General features: G+C 38.4%; 3 protein-coding genes across 3 annotated transcripts; 2 read left to right on the forward strand and 1 right to left on the reverse strand.

The window, feature by feature from the left end:
• The first annotated feature begins 6,038 nt into the window (after positions 1–6,038).
• Positions 6,039–7,341, forward strand: LOC106670873. Its single transcript, XM_014401529.2, has 3 exons — positions 6,039–6,145; positions 6,638–7,108; positions 7,178–7,341. The coding sequence occupies exons 1-3, from the start codon at positions 6,101–6,103 to the stop codon at positions 7,208–7,210; spliced, it is 549 nt and encodes a 182-aa protein (XP_014257015.1). The 5' UTR covers positions 6,039–6,100; the 3' UTR covers positions 7,211–7,341.
• A 1,598-nt stretch (positions 7,342–8,939) lies between these two features.
• LOC106670869 lies at positions 8,940–11,177 on the reverse strand. Its single transcript, XM_014401523.2, has 4 exons — positions 11,070–11,177; positions 9,521–9,946; positions 9,061–9,468; positions 8,940–9,003 (listed from the first exon to the last, which is right to left on the reverse strand). Exons 1-4 carry the CDS (start codon positions 11,112–11,114, stop codon positions 8,983–8,985), a joined length of 900 nt encoding a protein of 299 aa, XP_014257009.1. The 5' UTR covers positions 11,115–11,177; the 3' UTR covers positions 8,940–8,982.
• Positions 11,178–12,315: 1,138 nt separating this feature from the next.
• On the forward strand, positions 12,316–15,680 carry LOC106670868 (cholinesterase 1-like). Its single transcript, XM_014401522.1, has 6 exons — positions 12,316–12,578; positions 12,650–12,781; positions 14,090–14,680; positions 14,739–14,886; positions 14,962–15,391; positions 15,451–15,680. Exons 1-6 carry the CDS (start codon positions 12,399–12,401, stop codon positions 15,590–15,592), a joined length of 1,623 nt encoding a protein of 540 aa, XP_014257008.1. The 5' UTR covers positions 12,316–12,398; the 3' UTR covers positions 15,593–15,680.
• The last annotated feature ends 983 nt before the right edge of the window (positions 15,681–16,663 follow it).

Genomic DNA, 16,663 nt, shown 5'->3' on the forward strand with positions numbered 1-16,663 from the left:
CGAAAAATGCACTCACAAAACGATCCAGAAATATCTACACAAAGCTTTTTTTTTAGCTTCACAGAGGATTCTTAGGTCTAGAGATTGGTGACCAGCAAATAAACGTATTTTTTAGATATTTATTTAGAGATCGTGAGATGCGGTCTCACGATCTCTAAATAAATATCGATTAACGATCACTAATCACCACACACACGTATTTTTTAGAACTTTTTATAAGATTTATGTAGCTTGAGAAGTGATTTTTGGCTTCAAGTAGATTTCTTAGGTCTGGAAAAAGTTCACCAGTAATTCAACGTGTTTTCATCGCTCTTTAGATAGTTCTGACAAGCGTTTTTTTTTTGTATGTTCATAATGCTTTCTTAGGTCTAAAAAATGTTCACCAACAACTAATAAATGTTCAGTTTTGACAAGCAGTTTTTTATCTACAAAAAGGCTTTCTATCAAAAATGATTTCTGTAGCTTTTTAGAAGGGTTTTCAGCTTTGACAAGTGATTTTTTAAATTTGTAAAGCATTCTTAGGTCAAGAAACGTTTCACAAAGTGAATTTCGGGCTATTTAGAAGGTTTCTGGATTTTGACACGTAATTTTTTAGCTTCACAAAGGATTTTTAGGTCTAGAGATTGTTCACCAGCAAATAAACGTATTTTTTTAGAGTTTTTTAGACGATTTTTCAAGTTTGATAAGTGATTTTTGGCTTCAAGTAGACTTCTTAGGTCTAAAAAATGTTCACCAGCAACTAATAAATGTTTCATTTTGACAAGCAGTTTTTTATGTACAAAAAGGCTTTCTATCAAAAATGATTTCTGTAGCTTTTTAGAAGGGTTTTCAGCTTTGACAAGTGATTTTTTAAATTTGTAAAGCATTCTTAGGTCAAGAAACGTTTCACAAAGTGAATTTCGGGCTATTTAGAAGGTTTCTGAATTTTGACATGCGATTTTTTTAGCTTCACAAAAGATTCTTAGGTCTAGAAAAGGTTCAGAAGCAAATAAATGTATTTATTTAGAACTTTTTTCAAGATTTCTGAAGTTTGTGAAGAGATTTTTTAGTTTCATTTTGTTTTTTAGGTTTGGAAAAGGTTCCCAAGCTTTGATCAGTGGTTTTAGAGATTTTGACAGATGGGATTTTAGGCTTCAAAAAGCTATTTTTATGTCTGGAAAAATTTTCACCTCAAAATGGTTCTGTGAAAACTGATCAATTGTGAAATGATTTTTTAATAATCCATGGATGGTGATCTATTTTTTGAATACAAAGCTTAGAAGGAGTCGCCGTTGAATTTTGATCTAAATATGGCACTTTGTTGTTTGCGTTAATTTCAAAAAGTTTTATAGAAATTCTTTTATAGAAAAAAAAATAGAATAGAAGTTCACCGGCCAAATATCTATTTTTTATTTATTTTTATTTTTTTAGTCTTTAGGTGGATTGATACGTCTGGGAAATGATTCACGAGATTTCAAAGTATTTTTAGAGCTTTTAGGAAAGGAAGAATGATTCTGCTTTTTGTCGAGGAAGTTTTTTAACTTCACAAACCATGCTTTTAAGCGAGAAAACCTTCACGAGATTAAAAAAATGGATTTTGGGAATTTTAGAAAATTTCTGAACTTGGCAAGTGGTTTTTTTACGATCAAAAACTTTATTATCCCTCGAAAATGTCCACTAGTAATTAACCGTGTATTTTGGGCTTTTTACAATAATTCAGAGCTTTTGACGGGAGTTTCCCACCTTTAGAAACAATTCTTAGAACTGAAAGAGTTCGAAAGCTTTGAAAATAGCAATTTCGTTTTTATCAGAACTTTTCTGAGCTTTAGGTGATTATTTTTATCTTAGAAAATTATATTAATTATTTTTAAAAGCTTTCTGTGCTTTGGCGTAAGATTTTTTAGCTTCAGAAAGTACGCAAGTAACGCAGCAAGTTCACATGCTTTCTTAGTTCAAGAAAAAGTTCACCAGCAAAAAATGTATATTTTTTAAAAGTTTTTATGAGGATTGATACGTCTAGAAAATCATTCAGATTCATTCATTTCATGATGATGATGCTGTGATGACTAACGTTTTAGCTTCACAAATTATGCATTTACGCAAGAAAAGCTTCGCGAGCTTTAAAAAGTGTATTTTGGAAATGTTAGAAAGTTTCTGAAAAAGTAGGTATTAGTGCAAGCTCACATGCTTTTCTAGTTCTAGAAAACCAGCAAAAAATGTATATATATATTTTTTTAGTTTTTAGGAGGATTCCTACATCTAGAAAATGATTCGCGAGATTTGATAGCATTTTTGTAGCTTTTAAGAAAGAAAGAATGATTTTGTGCTTTGACGAGAAATTTTTTAGCTTCACAAATCATGCCTTCACGCAAGAAAAGCTTCACGTGATTTAAAACGTGTATTTTGGAAATTTTAGAAAGTTTCTCAACTTGACAAGTGGTTATTTTACAATCAAAAACTTTTTTATTCCTCGAAAATGTTCACCAGTAATTAAAAGTGTTTTCTGGGCTTTTTACAATAATTCAGAGCTTTTGACGGAAGTTATCCAGCTTTGGAAACAATTCTTAGAACCGAAAGGGTTCGAAAGCTTTGAAAAAAGGAATTTCGGATTTATTAGAACTTATCTGAGCTTTAGGTGATTATTTTTATCCTAGAAAATTATATTAATTATTTTTAAAAGCTTTCAGTGCTTTGAGAAAGTACGCATTAGCGAAAAAAAGGGTTCACACGTTTCATAGTTCTAAAAAGTACCAAAAAAACAGTACTTTTTACAGGTGTTTTGAGGATTTTCAAATTTGACAATGCCGGACCCAACTTCACGAGCTCCGAACTGTAGTTTTGACGCTTTTTGTTAGGTTTCTTTGCTTTCGACAGGAGATTTTTAAACTTTGAAAAACCCTTCTTACGTCGGAAAAGAGTCCTGCGCTCTGAAATGTCGATTGTGGATTGAGTAGAAGTTTTCTGAGCTTTAGAAACATTTTTATCGTAGGCAAGTATATTAAGAATCTTTTCAAGCTTTCTGACCTTTGACAAACGTTCTTAAAACTGGCAAAATTTCTCGAGCTTTTAAAAGTATGTTTAGGAAATTGTATACGGTTTCTCACCTTGGACAAAATATTTCTTAGCTTTTAGTAAATCTCCTAGAACTTTGGAATTGAAAAAGCTCCATTTCAAGCCTGGATCCAGCAATAAGACGTTAGTATAAGACGTGAAAATCAAACAAAATCGACGGATAGCGATATATTTTTTGAAAATACTGGTTTTAGGTGAAATAGGACGGCGTAGATAGATTCGGCGTTGAATTTTAATCTAAATTCATTTGTCACACTTTAATGTTTGGTTTAAGTTTAACCGATCGTACGCGAATCTACGGTACGACTTTGGCACAATTACGTAAATCCTAATAGGTTTCGTCGCACAATGATAGTGTGAGGCATGTTTTTAGGTTAGAATCGGACGGTGAATCGAACAGAATTGCTTTTTTCGTGATAAAATGATTTTAAATCTCTATACTGGGGCAACATCCTGCCATATGCTGACAGTTTAAATCGTGTAAAACAAAAGATGGGGATTTAAACTGAAAAATAGTTGGGTTTAGGTGAAATACGATAATTTAAAACGATTGAGCGTTGAATTTTAATCTAAATTCATGTGTCGCACTTTGATGTTTTGGGTTAAGTTTAACCGATCGTACGCGAATCTACGGTACGACTCTGGCACAATTACGTAAATCCTAGTAGGTTTCGTCGTACGGTCAAAGTGTGAGGCATGTTTTTAGGTTAGAATCAGACGGTGAGTCGGATAGAATTGTTTTTTTGGAGATACGATGCGTTTAAAACTCATTTAATTTTGTCATTTTGGAGAAATGTTTCCATTCCGGGACGAAACTGACGGTGCAAATTTGAAAAAAAAACCTGATCAGAAAAGAGCCGTGCCCTCCGAATTTTTCCACAAGGAGTGAAGCTTTTCTTAATCTACTGCGTTTGAAAACCTGAAAGACAAAAAAAAACGTCCTCTTGATATTTTCCGTTAGTTTTCGGCCCTAGGGGCCCTGATTAGATTTAGCCTCTTTGGGGACAACCGGGCAAAAAAAAACGGTACCCTCCCAATCACCGTCTTTATCTCTCTCTCCTCTCTATCCTAGATAGACGGATTTTCAATAAAATCCTAGAAAAATAAACTCCAGAATTTTCAGTCAAAAAGGAGAAAAAAACTCCAACCAGGAGTCAAAACTGAACTGGAAAATGAAGATTTTCAATTTTTCTTCCATTCAAAATTTTTTTTAGACATTTGAGAAAATTTAAGTTAAACTTTATTATATGACTTTTCAGAACGCATTTGAGGGAAACCTTTCTAGAAAGATACAGAGCTTTTCTAAAACATTTTTACCTTAAAACCTAAAAAAAAGCTCCTGAACCATTTCCAGCGACATGATTGCTTTCTTGAGCTACAAAATGTCTTGTTAAAGCTTGGATATGTTCAAAAGCTCTTCAGCGTAAAAAAATACCGAACGTATGAAGACTCAGCTTTGAATAGTTTTTTTATAAATTCACAAAGCATTCTTCGTTCTGGAGGGATTTTCAGCTTCTACAAGTGATTTTTTAGATTTGCAAAGCATTTTAAGGACAAGAAATGTTTCACGAGCTTTGAAAATTGAAGGTAAATCTTTTTAGAAAATATCCGAGCTTTGAACATAGATTTGGCAACTTTCGAAAGCGTTCTTAGGCCTGGAAAAGTTTCACGATCTTTGAAAAAAGTTTTTTTTTCGCTTTTTAGACTTTTTCTAAATTTTCGTAAGTCTTTTTTTAGCGTCCAAAAAATTACATATGTCTGGAAAAGTTTAACTGACTGAAAGATATACTTTGTGCCTTTTTAGAAGGTTTTTGATTTTTAACCTTTATTTTTTACTTTTAGGAACTTTTTAATGCAGGAAAAGTTTCACGAGCTTTCAAAAGAGTTTTTTTCGCTTTTTAGACTTTTTCTAAACTTTCGTAAGTCTTTTTTTGGCGTCCAAAAAATTTCATATGTCTGTAAAAGTTTCACTGATTTTGAAAGATATACTTTGTGCCTTTTTAGAAGGTTTTTGATTTTTTGAAGGCAGGACAAGTCTCACGAGCGTTCAAAAGAGTTTTTTTTTCGCTTTTTAGACTTTTTCTGAACTTTCATGTCTTTTTTTAGCGTCCAAAAAATTTCATATCTCTGGAAAAGTTTAACTGACTTTGAAAGATGTTTTCTGTGCCTTTTTAGAAGGTTTTTGATTTTTTTGAAGGCAGGACAAGTTTCACGAGGTTTAAAATGTTTTGAGGGTTGCTGACCTTTGACAGGAAATTTTTCTGATTTCGAAAAAAACTTTACGACCTATTAAATCCCTATTTAGAGATAATTAGGCAATTTTTTTTAAATTCGACGAATTATTTTTTAGATTTACCAAGCCCCCAGGGCTACGAAATTACAATACGACACTAGTCCAATCCAAAAATGTTCACAGTCTACGGTTTTTCCTCCAGTTTTTGACCGTGTATTAAGAAATTCCTTCGTCAATCCCAAAACATACTTTAAAAAAAAAACAAAGCATCTAAGTCGTTTCAAGTCCTCTTCCTCAATTGGCCGGTCTGAATCTGTCTCGTTTGGAAAAAGGCCGATAGAATAAAAAAAAAAGCCCGGAAGATAGCCTAGGAGATAAGGATTTGGATAGGAGATTGGGGATTAAGGATGATGCAAACCTACTCTGGCTATTACTTCATCCACACCTTCAAAATGCTTATGTTTATGTTTGTTTAAAATTGAAAATAATTTTTTTTTAATTGAAGAATTTTTTAAATATATAAACGTTAGGCCTCACATTTTGAACTGGGCTAAATTGGTTGTTTTATCCGTGTCAAATCCTATCGTTTATGTTTTATTTAATTTTTCCTCGTGTCCATCAAGCGATAAAATATAAAATTTGTTTCGGGAATCGGTAAGATCTGCAAGGTCTGCAGCATGCAGGCCGAAGGTGGGAAAGAGGCGCCTAGTCATGAAAAATCCTTTCCCCCTAGCCCCCCGCACCACCCCTAAGATAAGATAGCGTGTATAAAAGCGGCCTTCTGCCTGGCCAGGGCATCAGTCGGACAAAGGCACAATGAACGGCATCTACTTCTTCGTAGCAGCTTTCCTCTGCGTCCAGGTAAGAAAAAGCACCCATTGAATTCCAACCCGGGGCACTTTTACCAAGCCCATACGGCCGGCTTGTCCAAAACAGGTTGAAACTAGAAATATTCTTTTATAAAGTTCGATCAGACACTTTCGTTCAGGAGAAAAACAAAATTTGTAATTTTTCCTATAATTTTTCAATCTTATCCAGCCCTTTGTGACTTTAAGCTTGAGTTTGTTTAGAAAAAATTAAGTTTAGACTTGTTAAACATACCAGGAGTGGTTTGGTGAACAGCCAAAACAATCCGGGTCTGTACTGTCGAACCAAAGTTTGGCTGTGGTTAAAGGTCATATTGTGATATCCGTATCTCTCCTTTATTTTTTCGTTTTCAATATATCTTCAGATATCTCCTATTTTAAACTTTTCAAATATGAAGAATGGTTTAGTAAAATAATAAGATTTATACACTGCTTGGGCTTAATTTTGGATTGTAAGTTCATTTGTTCAAATGTGTTTTTTTTACAGTGCTTGGCAGACCATGCCCCATCTTACCAGGAACTGTTGAAAGATGGACAGAAGAAGTTCGAGATGGCGTTGGAAAACGTCAAGAAGGACTTAGGACTCCCTGACCACTTGACAGGCTCCGAGTTGACCAAGGTGTTCCACGATTACGAGACCAAGGTCGACGCCAACCTCAAGGAAACGTTCAAGAAGTTCGAAAAGCACCTCAAGGACGACAAGATGTTCCAGGAGAATGTCAAGAAACTCAAGGAGACCTACCACGAACAGATGAAGACGTTCAAGAAGCACAGCCCACAGCTCGGAAACAGCGTCGAGAAGCTCGTCGACGCCACCAAACACACCTACGACGCCCTTGTCAAAGAGGCGAGCAAGAACTACGAAGAATTCCGTAAACCAGGAGGCGGAAGGGACGAGTTGGACAAACTCCTCACTGACGTTTTCGACCACGGATTGAAGCTCGTCGAAGAGCTCAGGGTAAGAAGACGAAAATCACATATACACATATATGAAAAAAAAATTAATTAAACTGTCTTTTAATTTCAGACCAACGTCCAGAAACTCTCCCACAAGGCATAAGTGCCAGAAGAAACCCCCGACAACACACAATTAAACAGGAAATACATGAACACTATTTAATTAAGACTTGAAAAAAAAACATTTTATACAAAAACCTTCTAAATTACGAATAAATTGAATTTTTAAACAGACTCACTTTAATTATTTATTTTTTGGAATACATTTCTTCCTTTATTTCCTTAAAAATTTTCATCCTTATACCAAAAAGGTCAAAAACAGTACATAAAACAAAAGATGGCGATTTAAACGGCAAGGTCGTTGGGTTTAGGTGAAATAGGACAGCGTAGATGGATCCAGCGTTGAATTTTAATCCAAATTCATGTGTCGCACTTTACTGTTTGGGTTAAATGTAAGCAATCGTATGCCAATCTACGGTACGACTGTCTGGCACAAGTACGTAAATCCTAGTAGGTTTCGTCGTACGGTCAAAGTGTGAGGCATGTTTTTAGGCTAGAATCAGACGGTGAATCGAACGGAATTGTCTTTTTTCAGATACGATGCGTTTAAAACTCCATATTGGACCGACATCTAGCCATATTCTGTCATTTTAAATCGTGAAAAACAACAGATGGGGATTTAAACTGAAAAATAGTTGGGTTTAGGTGAAATACGATAATTTAGTCCGATTCAGTGTTGAATTTTAATATAAATTCATGTGTCTCACTTTGATGTTTGCGTTGATTTTAAACGATCGTACGCGAATCTACGGTACGACTCTGGCACAAATACGTATATCCAAGTAGTTTTCATTGTACAATGATAGTGTGAGGCATGTTTTTAGGGTAGAATCGGAAAAGGAATCGAACGGAATTGTCATTTTTGAGATACGATGTTTTTAAACTCCATCCTGGGCCGACATCCAGCCATATTCTGTCAGTTTAAATCGTGAAAAACGAAATGGTGATTTAAACTGAAAATTAGTTGGGTTTAGGAGAAATGCAATCATTTAAAACGTTTCTTTGTTGAATTTTAATCCAAATTCATGAGTTTCACTTTGAATTTTTCGTTGATTTCAAGAAAAACGCATAAAACAAAAGAAGATGGTTCAAACAGAAAAGTGGTTGAGTTTAGGTGAAATGCGACGGCGTAGATCGATCCAGCGTTGAATTTTACTCCAAATTCATGTGTCGCAATTTACTGTTTCGGTTAAATGTAAGCGATCGTACGCCAATCTACGGTACGACTTTGGCACAATTACGTAAATCCTAGTAGGTTTCGTCGTACGGCCAAAGTGTGAAGCATGTTTTTAGGGTAGAATCAGACGGAGAATCGAACGGAATTGCTTTTTTTGAGATAAAATGATTTTAAATCTCTATACTGGGGCAACATCATGCCATATGCTGACGGTTTAAATCGTGAAAGTCAAGATATGGGGATTTAAACTGAAAAATAGTTGGGTTTAGGTGAAATACGATAATTTAGTCCGATTCAGCGTTGAATTTTAATCTAAATTCATGTGTCTCACTTTGATGTTTGCGTCCATTTTAAGCGATCGTACGTGAATCTACGGTACGACTCTGGCACAAATACGTATATCCAAGTAGTTTTCATCGTACAATGATAGTGTGAGGCATGCTTTTAGGGTAGAATCGGAAAAGGAATCGAACGGAATTATCCGTTTTGAGATCAGACCCGACTGGTAGCTATTAAGGACTCCCTCTTATACCTGTTGGTAGTTGATAAGGAAATTAAGAACTTTCTTGTACCAAGTGACAAAAAAAAATCAAAATTATTTTTAATTATTTATTTATAAGGTTTTTCTTGACATGAAGTTATCCGTCCAATCTGACTTCCTAAGATAACATAAAGAAATTTAGTTTACAAATATGATAATGATTTTTATTTTTTACCTCCATGTTGACGATGATGACGCAATTGATGAATGTTTTATAGAACGCTATAAAATCAGACCAGTCAATTGATCTGTCCTTTCGTTTTGTCTGTCTATCGAAAGTTGTGTAAGGGTCGAGCAGGGTCTGTGTCGTGGTTTGGACACAGGCGCCAAGCTCGGGGTCGGCGGTACTCCAGACCTCAATAAGCTCGGTGTAATTCTTCTCTTTTAAGCTTTTGACGTAGGCGCCGTATTGGTCGGACTGGTGGAGCCTCCTCTGGAACGACTCCAGTGCCGGCCCGGGTACGTCGGCCATGCGGAATTTTCCGAGGTGGGACGGTATGGCAAGCATGACTCCGACAACGTCGAAGAACTTTCTCAACAATCCAGGGCCGTTTTTTGATTCTTTCCGTGAAACTAACAAGTGCTGGGAAAAACGATCAATAAGAAAAAGGAAAAATGCATTTTTTCGAACGTACCTGAAGTTTGTAGGTGGCGTGGGAGCGCATAAAGTGCCTGTAGAACTTAGTCAGATCGGCCCAAGTTCCTCCACCGGCGCCGACGCGTTTGACGAACTCGTCGTACGGACTTTGAAGGATCTCGTCCTCACTCTTGACGCAATGGAACAGTTGGTCGTTCTCCTTTTTCAAAGACTCGATCCAATCCGTGTAATCCTTTTGGTTCATACGCTCCACGAAATCTTGGTGCTCTTTGGTGGCGTGCAACTTCTCTTGGTACATTTTCAGATACGATTTTGCTTCCGAAAAAGTTAAGGGTTTCGCCGTACCGGCTTCTGTCTTGTTTGTCAAGCCTAGCAGCTTTTCGATGGAAAAGAGCAGTTTGCCGAAGTCCTCATGCCCCTGTTCGGCCTCCCAATCGTAAACATGAACAGAGGACACCAACCACTGCAACATAATAAATTTAATACATTCTTGTAAAGTGAGAGCGTCCACGAATCAGTCCAATTATCTGAAAGTCATGGATCCTGATCTCTGAGCTCCTGGCTGATCCTCATCAAATGAGTCAGTGTTATTAAGTCCGAGAAGGAGGAATAAGCTCCTGGTTGATCCTGATTAAAGGCATCCAGATGACGATGTCCGGAATGGCGATTAAGCTCTCCAGACTGATCCCAGGTGCCAGGGGTAGAAAGACCCGAGTGGGTGGTATAAGCACCTGGTTGATCATGAAAGTAATCTCCTTTATATATCCTGTCTAATTGATGTCAGGATTCGCAAAGCAGAGTACAGTCAGGATTCTGGTGAATACTGATTAATGCCGTCATCATTAGAAAGTCTGGCTGCTATGATTGAGCTCCTGTTTTATCCTGACCAAAGGTGTAAGAATTAGAAAAACCGATTACGATGATTGAGCTTCTGGGGGATAAATAATGTCAGGATTTGGCAGTACGTAGATTGAGCTCCTGGTGGATCCTGATCAAAAATATCAGGATTAGGAAATTCGTGTACGAGGGGAACTCCTGGTAGATCCTGATAAATTATGTCAGGATTAGGCAAGTCTAGTACATGGATTGAACTCCTGGTGGATCCTTATCAAAAATATCAGGATTAGGAAATTCGTGTACGAGGGGAACTCCTGGTAGATCCTGATCAATTATGTCAGGATTAGGCAAGCCTAGTACATCGATTGAGCTCCTGGTGTATCCTTATCAACAATATCAGGATTAGGATATTCGTGTACGAGGGGAACTCCTGGTGGTTCCTGATGAATTATGTCATGTACGAATGGAACTCCTGGTGGATCCTGATGAATTATGTCATGTACGAAGGGAACACCTAGTGGATCCTGATCAATTATGTCAGGAATTGTTAATCCTAGTACGTGGATTGAGATCCTTGTAGATCCTGATAAATAATGTCAGGATTAGGCAATCCTATTATCGGGAATGAGTTCCTGGTTGATCCTGCTCAATGGCGTCAGGATTAGGAAATCCAACCTCGAGGAGTAAGATAGGATTTCATATTTTCCGAAAGTACAGTTACCTTAAACGGTAAAACGTATGTACTGTACCTGGGTGATGAGGAAAGCCGGTACGAAGTAGTCGAAGCAATTCATTGTTGCAAATAACTACGCGATGTGTAAACAAAAATGCCTGGTTTTTGTTAAATCGTTATCTTTGTGTTAGAGTAAGAACGGGGAAGGAGTAGGCGCATCTGCGATGTCGTCACTCGTCCCTGAAGTCTGCACACGGTGCACATCTCACTATCTGCCCTCCGGTTTTATCTGTTATTCCAAATCGTTTTGTTTATCTCGAGGTGTGCGTCGTCGATTGAAAACCTCGCGATCTGAATTTGACTGTTTTAAACTTTCTGGTGGGTGGCGTAAAGGTACGTTTTGTGACTCATCCTATTCGGCGGATAGGTTATATGAATAAGTTGGATGAAAACGAGGTAAACTAATTGGGAAAAATGAGTTTATTTATAAAACCTTTTGTACTTGGGTCGCAGCAGAGGCCGAGGATATAGAAACTTATGAAACTCATCGTGGAGTACAGCGTCTTCTGGAACGACTTCACTCAGCCACTTGACCTCATAACCTCAACGTTTCCATCTCAATCCAGTATCTTATCAAGAAACACTAGAAGCTCATGTGGTTCCATCCCAATCTCAGCGTTTCATCCTAGATGCTGTTCAAGCAACACCATGACTTCACAACGACAAGCTTTTCAACCTAATGCGAATATTATTAATTATAATATTATTCAAACAACAACCTAACCTCGTAATCTCAAGTTTTCTATCATAATGCAGTTACTAAGAGCTCATGTGGTTCCATCCCAATCCTGATACCTTTCGGTCAACACCACGACCTAATAATCTCAAGGTTCCGTCCTAACTGAGTGACTTTCCAATCAGCATCACGACCTTAAAGCCTCATCTCTTCACCCTAAGCCAGATACTTTAAAGCCTTATTAGACAGCTTATGAGGTTGCATCCTAATCTTGATATTTCTCAGTTATCTTCATGGCCCCGCAAAGTTTCTACCCAAATCAGATGCTTTGCTGTACAGTTTCGTATTGGTTGTCTTGTTTCAATAGTTGATCATTATTTGAAGAAATAACCAAGCGTGTTTTTCATGAAACCAGACCAGAATTTGGAAGTAAAAGGCGATTCCAACTGTCCTTGTGTGGGATTGTATTGAACTTTGGGACATAATAATATTTTATTGTGTTTTTACGTTCAGTTCTCGCTCTTGATCGGATTGTTCCGCAACCGAAACGATTTTCCTCGGATAATAAAAGTGTATTAGAGTGATTATTTAAATAATCACGTTGTGTTACGGTGAAATCATGCTTCAGGTTGACATTCAACGAAGGAACCGACATTTTAGAGCTTCGTTATGTTTCTGAATCGCTGGGAAAACCTCTGGTTTTTCATGAAGCTTTTTGGGTTCACAGAGGATATGGGATTCGGCAACAAGATCAATGCGAACGTGATGATATCGACCAGAGGTCGTCTGTTCATGGGCTTCGAGGGTATCCGCTATGCCCAGCCGCCAGTCGGGAACCTCAGGTTTAAAGTGGGCTGTACAAAAAATTGTTCTTTTATTTATCGATTTAAAAAACTAAACACTTTTTTGTTAAACAAAAGGACCCGGAGCCGTTCGAGAGGTTCGATAGCATCAGGCGGCAGGTCGACTGCCTACAGTTCGACCCGACGACCGAGAAAATGATCGGACAGGAGGACTGCCTTTTTCTTAACATCTACACACCTGTGAAGTTTGTGAGCATTTAATTATTCTACTCCAAAAAAGCATGAGTCAGTTATGTGAGGTCGTTATGCCAAAGCACTTCCTGGTATTTTACCCACAGGAAGTCAAAAGTCATAACATCCCAACCTAGAATCTTTTCAGGCAACATCAGGTCGTAGCCTAAAATTTCCCATCCTAATCCTGTTACTTTCCAGGTGGGATTAGGAGCTCATTTAGTTTCATCCCAATCCAAATACATTTCAGGTAGCGCCGCGATCACATAACCTCCTACTTGCGCAATAAAGGAGCTCATCCTGATAACTTTCGGGAAACGCAAGCAGCTCATAACCTCAAGCTTTTCATCCTAATACGAATACACATCTGGTAAAACCAGAAGCTCATGTGGTTCAGTATCAGGAGCAAATCTATATCCTATCATGACAGCGTATATTTCATCAAAATCTCAACCCAATCCCTCCAATCAAGCAATACCAGTAGCTTATCTGTTTTTTCTCCCAACATTTGGAAAATCAAGCAGCTCATAACCTCAAGCTTTTCATCCTAATACAGATGCATCTGGTAAAACCAGAAGTTCATGTAGTTGCGTCCGAATCCAGTTACATATCAGGCAGTATCAGGAGCTAATTTATGTTCCATCCTAATGCTGATATGATTTATGCAACTTATTAACAGCAACTAATTTCAATCTCTTCAGTCAAACAATTCCAGTAGCTTATCTGGATTCTCTCCCAATCCTGATACTTGCCATATAACTCCACAACCTAATAACCTCATGGTTCGTAATTGCGATATTAGGACCTATCAGGCTGCAAAAGAAGCTCATCGGTTTTTCTTCCCAATATCGATACCTTTCCGGTAACACCACGCCCAACTAACCTCAAAATTTCAATTCCAATTCTGATACATTCCTGACAATACCAGGAAGTCATCCTGATAACTTTTACGAAGAGCAATCCTAATGGATCCATTAACAGGGGCTTATCTTCCTCCTATACTAATCCTAATATGTGTCAGGCGATACCAGGAGCTCATCCGGTTTCAATTCCAATTCTAATTATTTTCATCCAACATGACCTCATGACCTCAAGGTTAATTCTCAATCCTGATAGTTATTAGGCAGAACCAGGAGATTATTTGGTTTCCTGCTGATCTTTACAAACCTGAACCTTCATCTCAACCCGATGTAAGTCCACGCCGACTTAGCAATTTATTAGCCCAGTGTTTTTTGTTTATGCTATGCTGATAGTTTTGACAAAGCTCACAGGAGCTCGATGATGTGTTTGATGAATAATTAACTTTTATTTTGTTTTTGACGTTAGATGAGCGTGAAAATGCCGGTTCTGATTTGGATCTACGGAAGCCCGTTTTATTTTGGAAATAGCGCAAACAGCCTTCTCGGAGCGGAGAGGCTCAGTAACTATGACATCGTCATTGTGATGATAAACTACCGCGTGGGTCCGCTGGGTTTCGCGAGCTACGAGAACTCCACCCTGCCCGGCAACCTCGGTCTCAAGGACCAACTCATGGCTATAGAATGGGTTTTTAAAAATATCCGAAAGTTCGGAGGGGATCCGAATAGGGTGACACTAGGAGGAATCGGCTCCGGAGCGGCTCACGTTCTCTTCCACCTAAACGGGGTGATGAACGGCCGGATAAACAAAGGTATAGCAATCGGAGGGTCGAGGTTCGCACCTTGGGCTTTCGGCAAGCCGTCATGGGTCAAAATGCACACGGAACTCCTAGCTCAGTCGGTCAACTGCAAGTACGCTAAGCCAAAGATGTTCTCGTCCCAGTTTCCCTATGAAAACGGACTGGGGCAGAACATTTCAATCCTTTTACCAACACATCGATGCAACGCCTCCTTGGATGATGACAACTTGGCCCAAATCGCATACCAAGCTGAGAGACACGTACGTGCATTATTTCTTTGTCAGGGGGTTATGGAGGCTAATGGTGTTTATGTTCTAGATACCTTTTTGGGACAAGATCATTCAGCCTTTTCAACCTGTGATAGACGGTCATATCATACCAGGCAACCCTCGGGATTTCAATGGAAAACACAAGTTCTCCCTATTGCTTGGTTTAAACAGAGACGAAGGGGGCTTCATGGTGTCTTGTAAGTCCGATTAAGACAACGCTGTACCTTCTCGATCTGGTGATTTCGTCTTTATTGTTTTGTTTCTAATGCAAGATGCCAAAAACAATGAGCTCCCAAAGGAAGAGGTGAAGTCTGCTTTCGAGTCTTTCTTCAGGGATGGTGTCGTCAGGGATAGGAAGCTCGTCATGTACAACACGGTTGTCAATGAAAACATCACCTCTTTGTACAACCATTTTAACACTACCGACGACAAGCTGTCGGCGATTACGAGCGACGGATGGTTTCTCCTTCCGGCCATGGCGGAGGCCAAATTCCACAACGGTCCTTTAAAGGCGTTCATGTTCGGCGATTACTTCGGCTGGAAACATATGGACTGCTCGGTCGAAAGAAAAATCAGACAGTCCGTACACGGTGACCAGCTCCCATTCATATTCTTCATATATAGGTGCAGGGATCTGAGCTTTTATTTCAATATGGTCGCGGACGGTTATACGGACGTGATAGCCGACTTCGTCTCTGACAGGTGGGCATAAAAATCGATTCAGCTTAAAAACATCTTTGTTATTTTCTTTTTTTGTTTAGAAATGTACGCCTGAGGACATACCAAGACGATCAGGATACAATTTTTGACCTCACAAAAGCTCTCCGTAATCCTGATGAGTTTAAATGGATCGACCATAACCTATCGGCACGAATGCATTTCTGGTCTAAACTTATTAAATGAGCCAAGATTATGATTTGCCAAAATCATGAAGTCAAATATGTCTTCCGACACCTGTCTGAATAACTAATAAATAATCTACTATCTAACAGTCTATCTAATCATAAATCGTACCAACCTGATGCCCTTTCTCATGTAGAACATAAAGCGAGTTAACGTAGTGCCATTTTTTCGAGAGGGCAGACAAGAGCTCATCTTTTTGTTTCGTGATACTTTATCATCTGCTACAAAAGGAGGAGCTCAATCTTGTTTTCTTCCTGATACTTTTCAATCTTTACGGATTTCTTATATTTACTATATCGATATACCTGATATACCTCAGTCAGGATGTAACAGGTCGCTCGGTCCCTTTCTAATCCTAATACTTTCCAGGCAACACCAGGAGCGCTTTCGGTTTCGACCGAATCCTGATAGTTGTGCTCCAACAGGAGTCCCAGCCCTGATACCTTTCAGGCAGCGCAAAGGTATCATAACTGTAAAGTTTCCGACATAATCCAAACACTTCTCAAGCAATAAGATATAATCTATATCCCTTAATTAATCCTGATATGTCTGGAAGTACCTGGAGCTCATCTCAATCCCATCCCAATCCGGATTAATATCAGGAGCATCAGGAGCTCTTTTAGTTTCATCTGAATCTTAATACTTGTTGGGCTCTTCCAAGAGCCTCTTATTTGGTCTCATCCCATTCCTCATAACTTTCATGCAGTACTATCAATTCATGTCGAGAGACGTGGTTGTAGAAGTCCTTCAACCTGATGATGAGCTAAAAGGCTCGAAATCCGGATCGTTGCAAAACAACTTACTGTGAGTACGAACTATTCCTTTTTAAAAAAGTAAAGAATAAATGCTTTTGACTTTTTGAGAATGTACGACGGAGATGTTTGCTCAGTGACAGAAAGACGGAGACTGCGCTAAAAAAACGCGGGTTTTCTCATTCACGACCAGGCCAACGCGTCAAAATCCCCACCCTCCACGCCAGGTTTTCCCATTCACCAACGACGCGCCATGCCGTCGTCGCGCCATATATATTTGGAGTGGCGCGATGGAGTTTGGACCGGTCGAATATTCGGC

Source organism: Cimex lectularius, unplaced genomic scaffold (assembly GCF_000648675.2).
Source record: "Cimex lectularius strain Harlan isolate CLEC.00 unplaced genomic scaffold, Clec_2.1 scaffold248, whole genome shotgun sequence".
Taxonomy (NCBI): Eukaryota; Metazoa; Arthropoda; class Insecta; order Hemiptera; family Cimicidae; genus Cimex; species Cimex lectularius.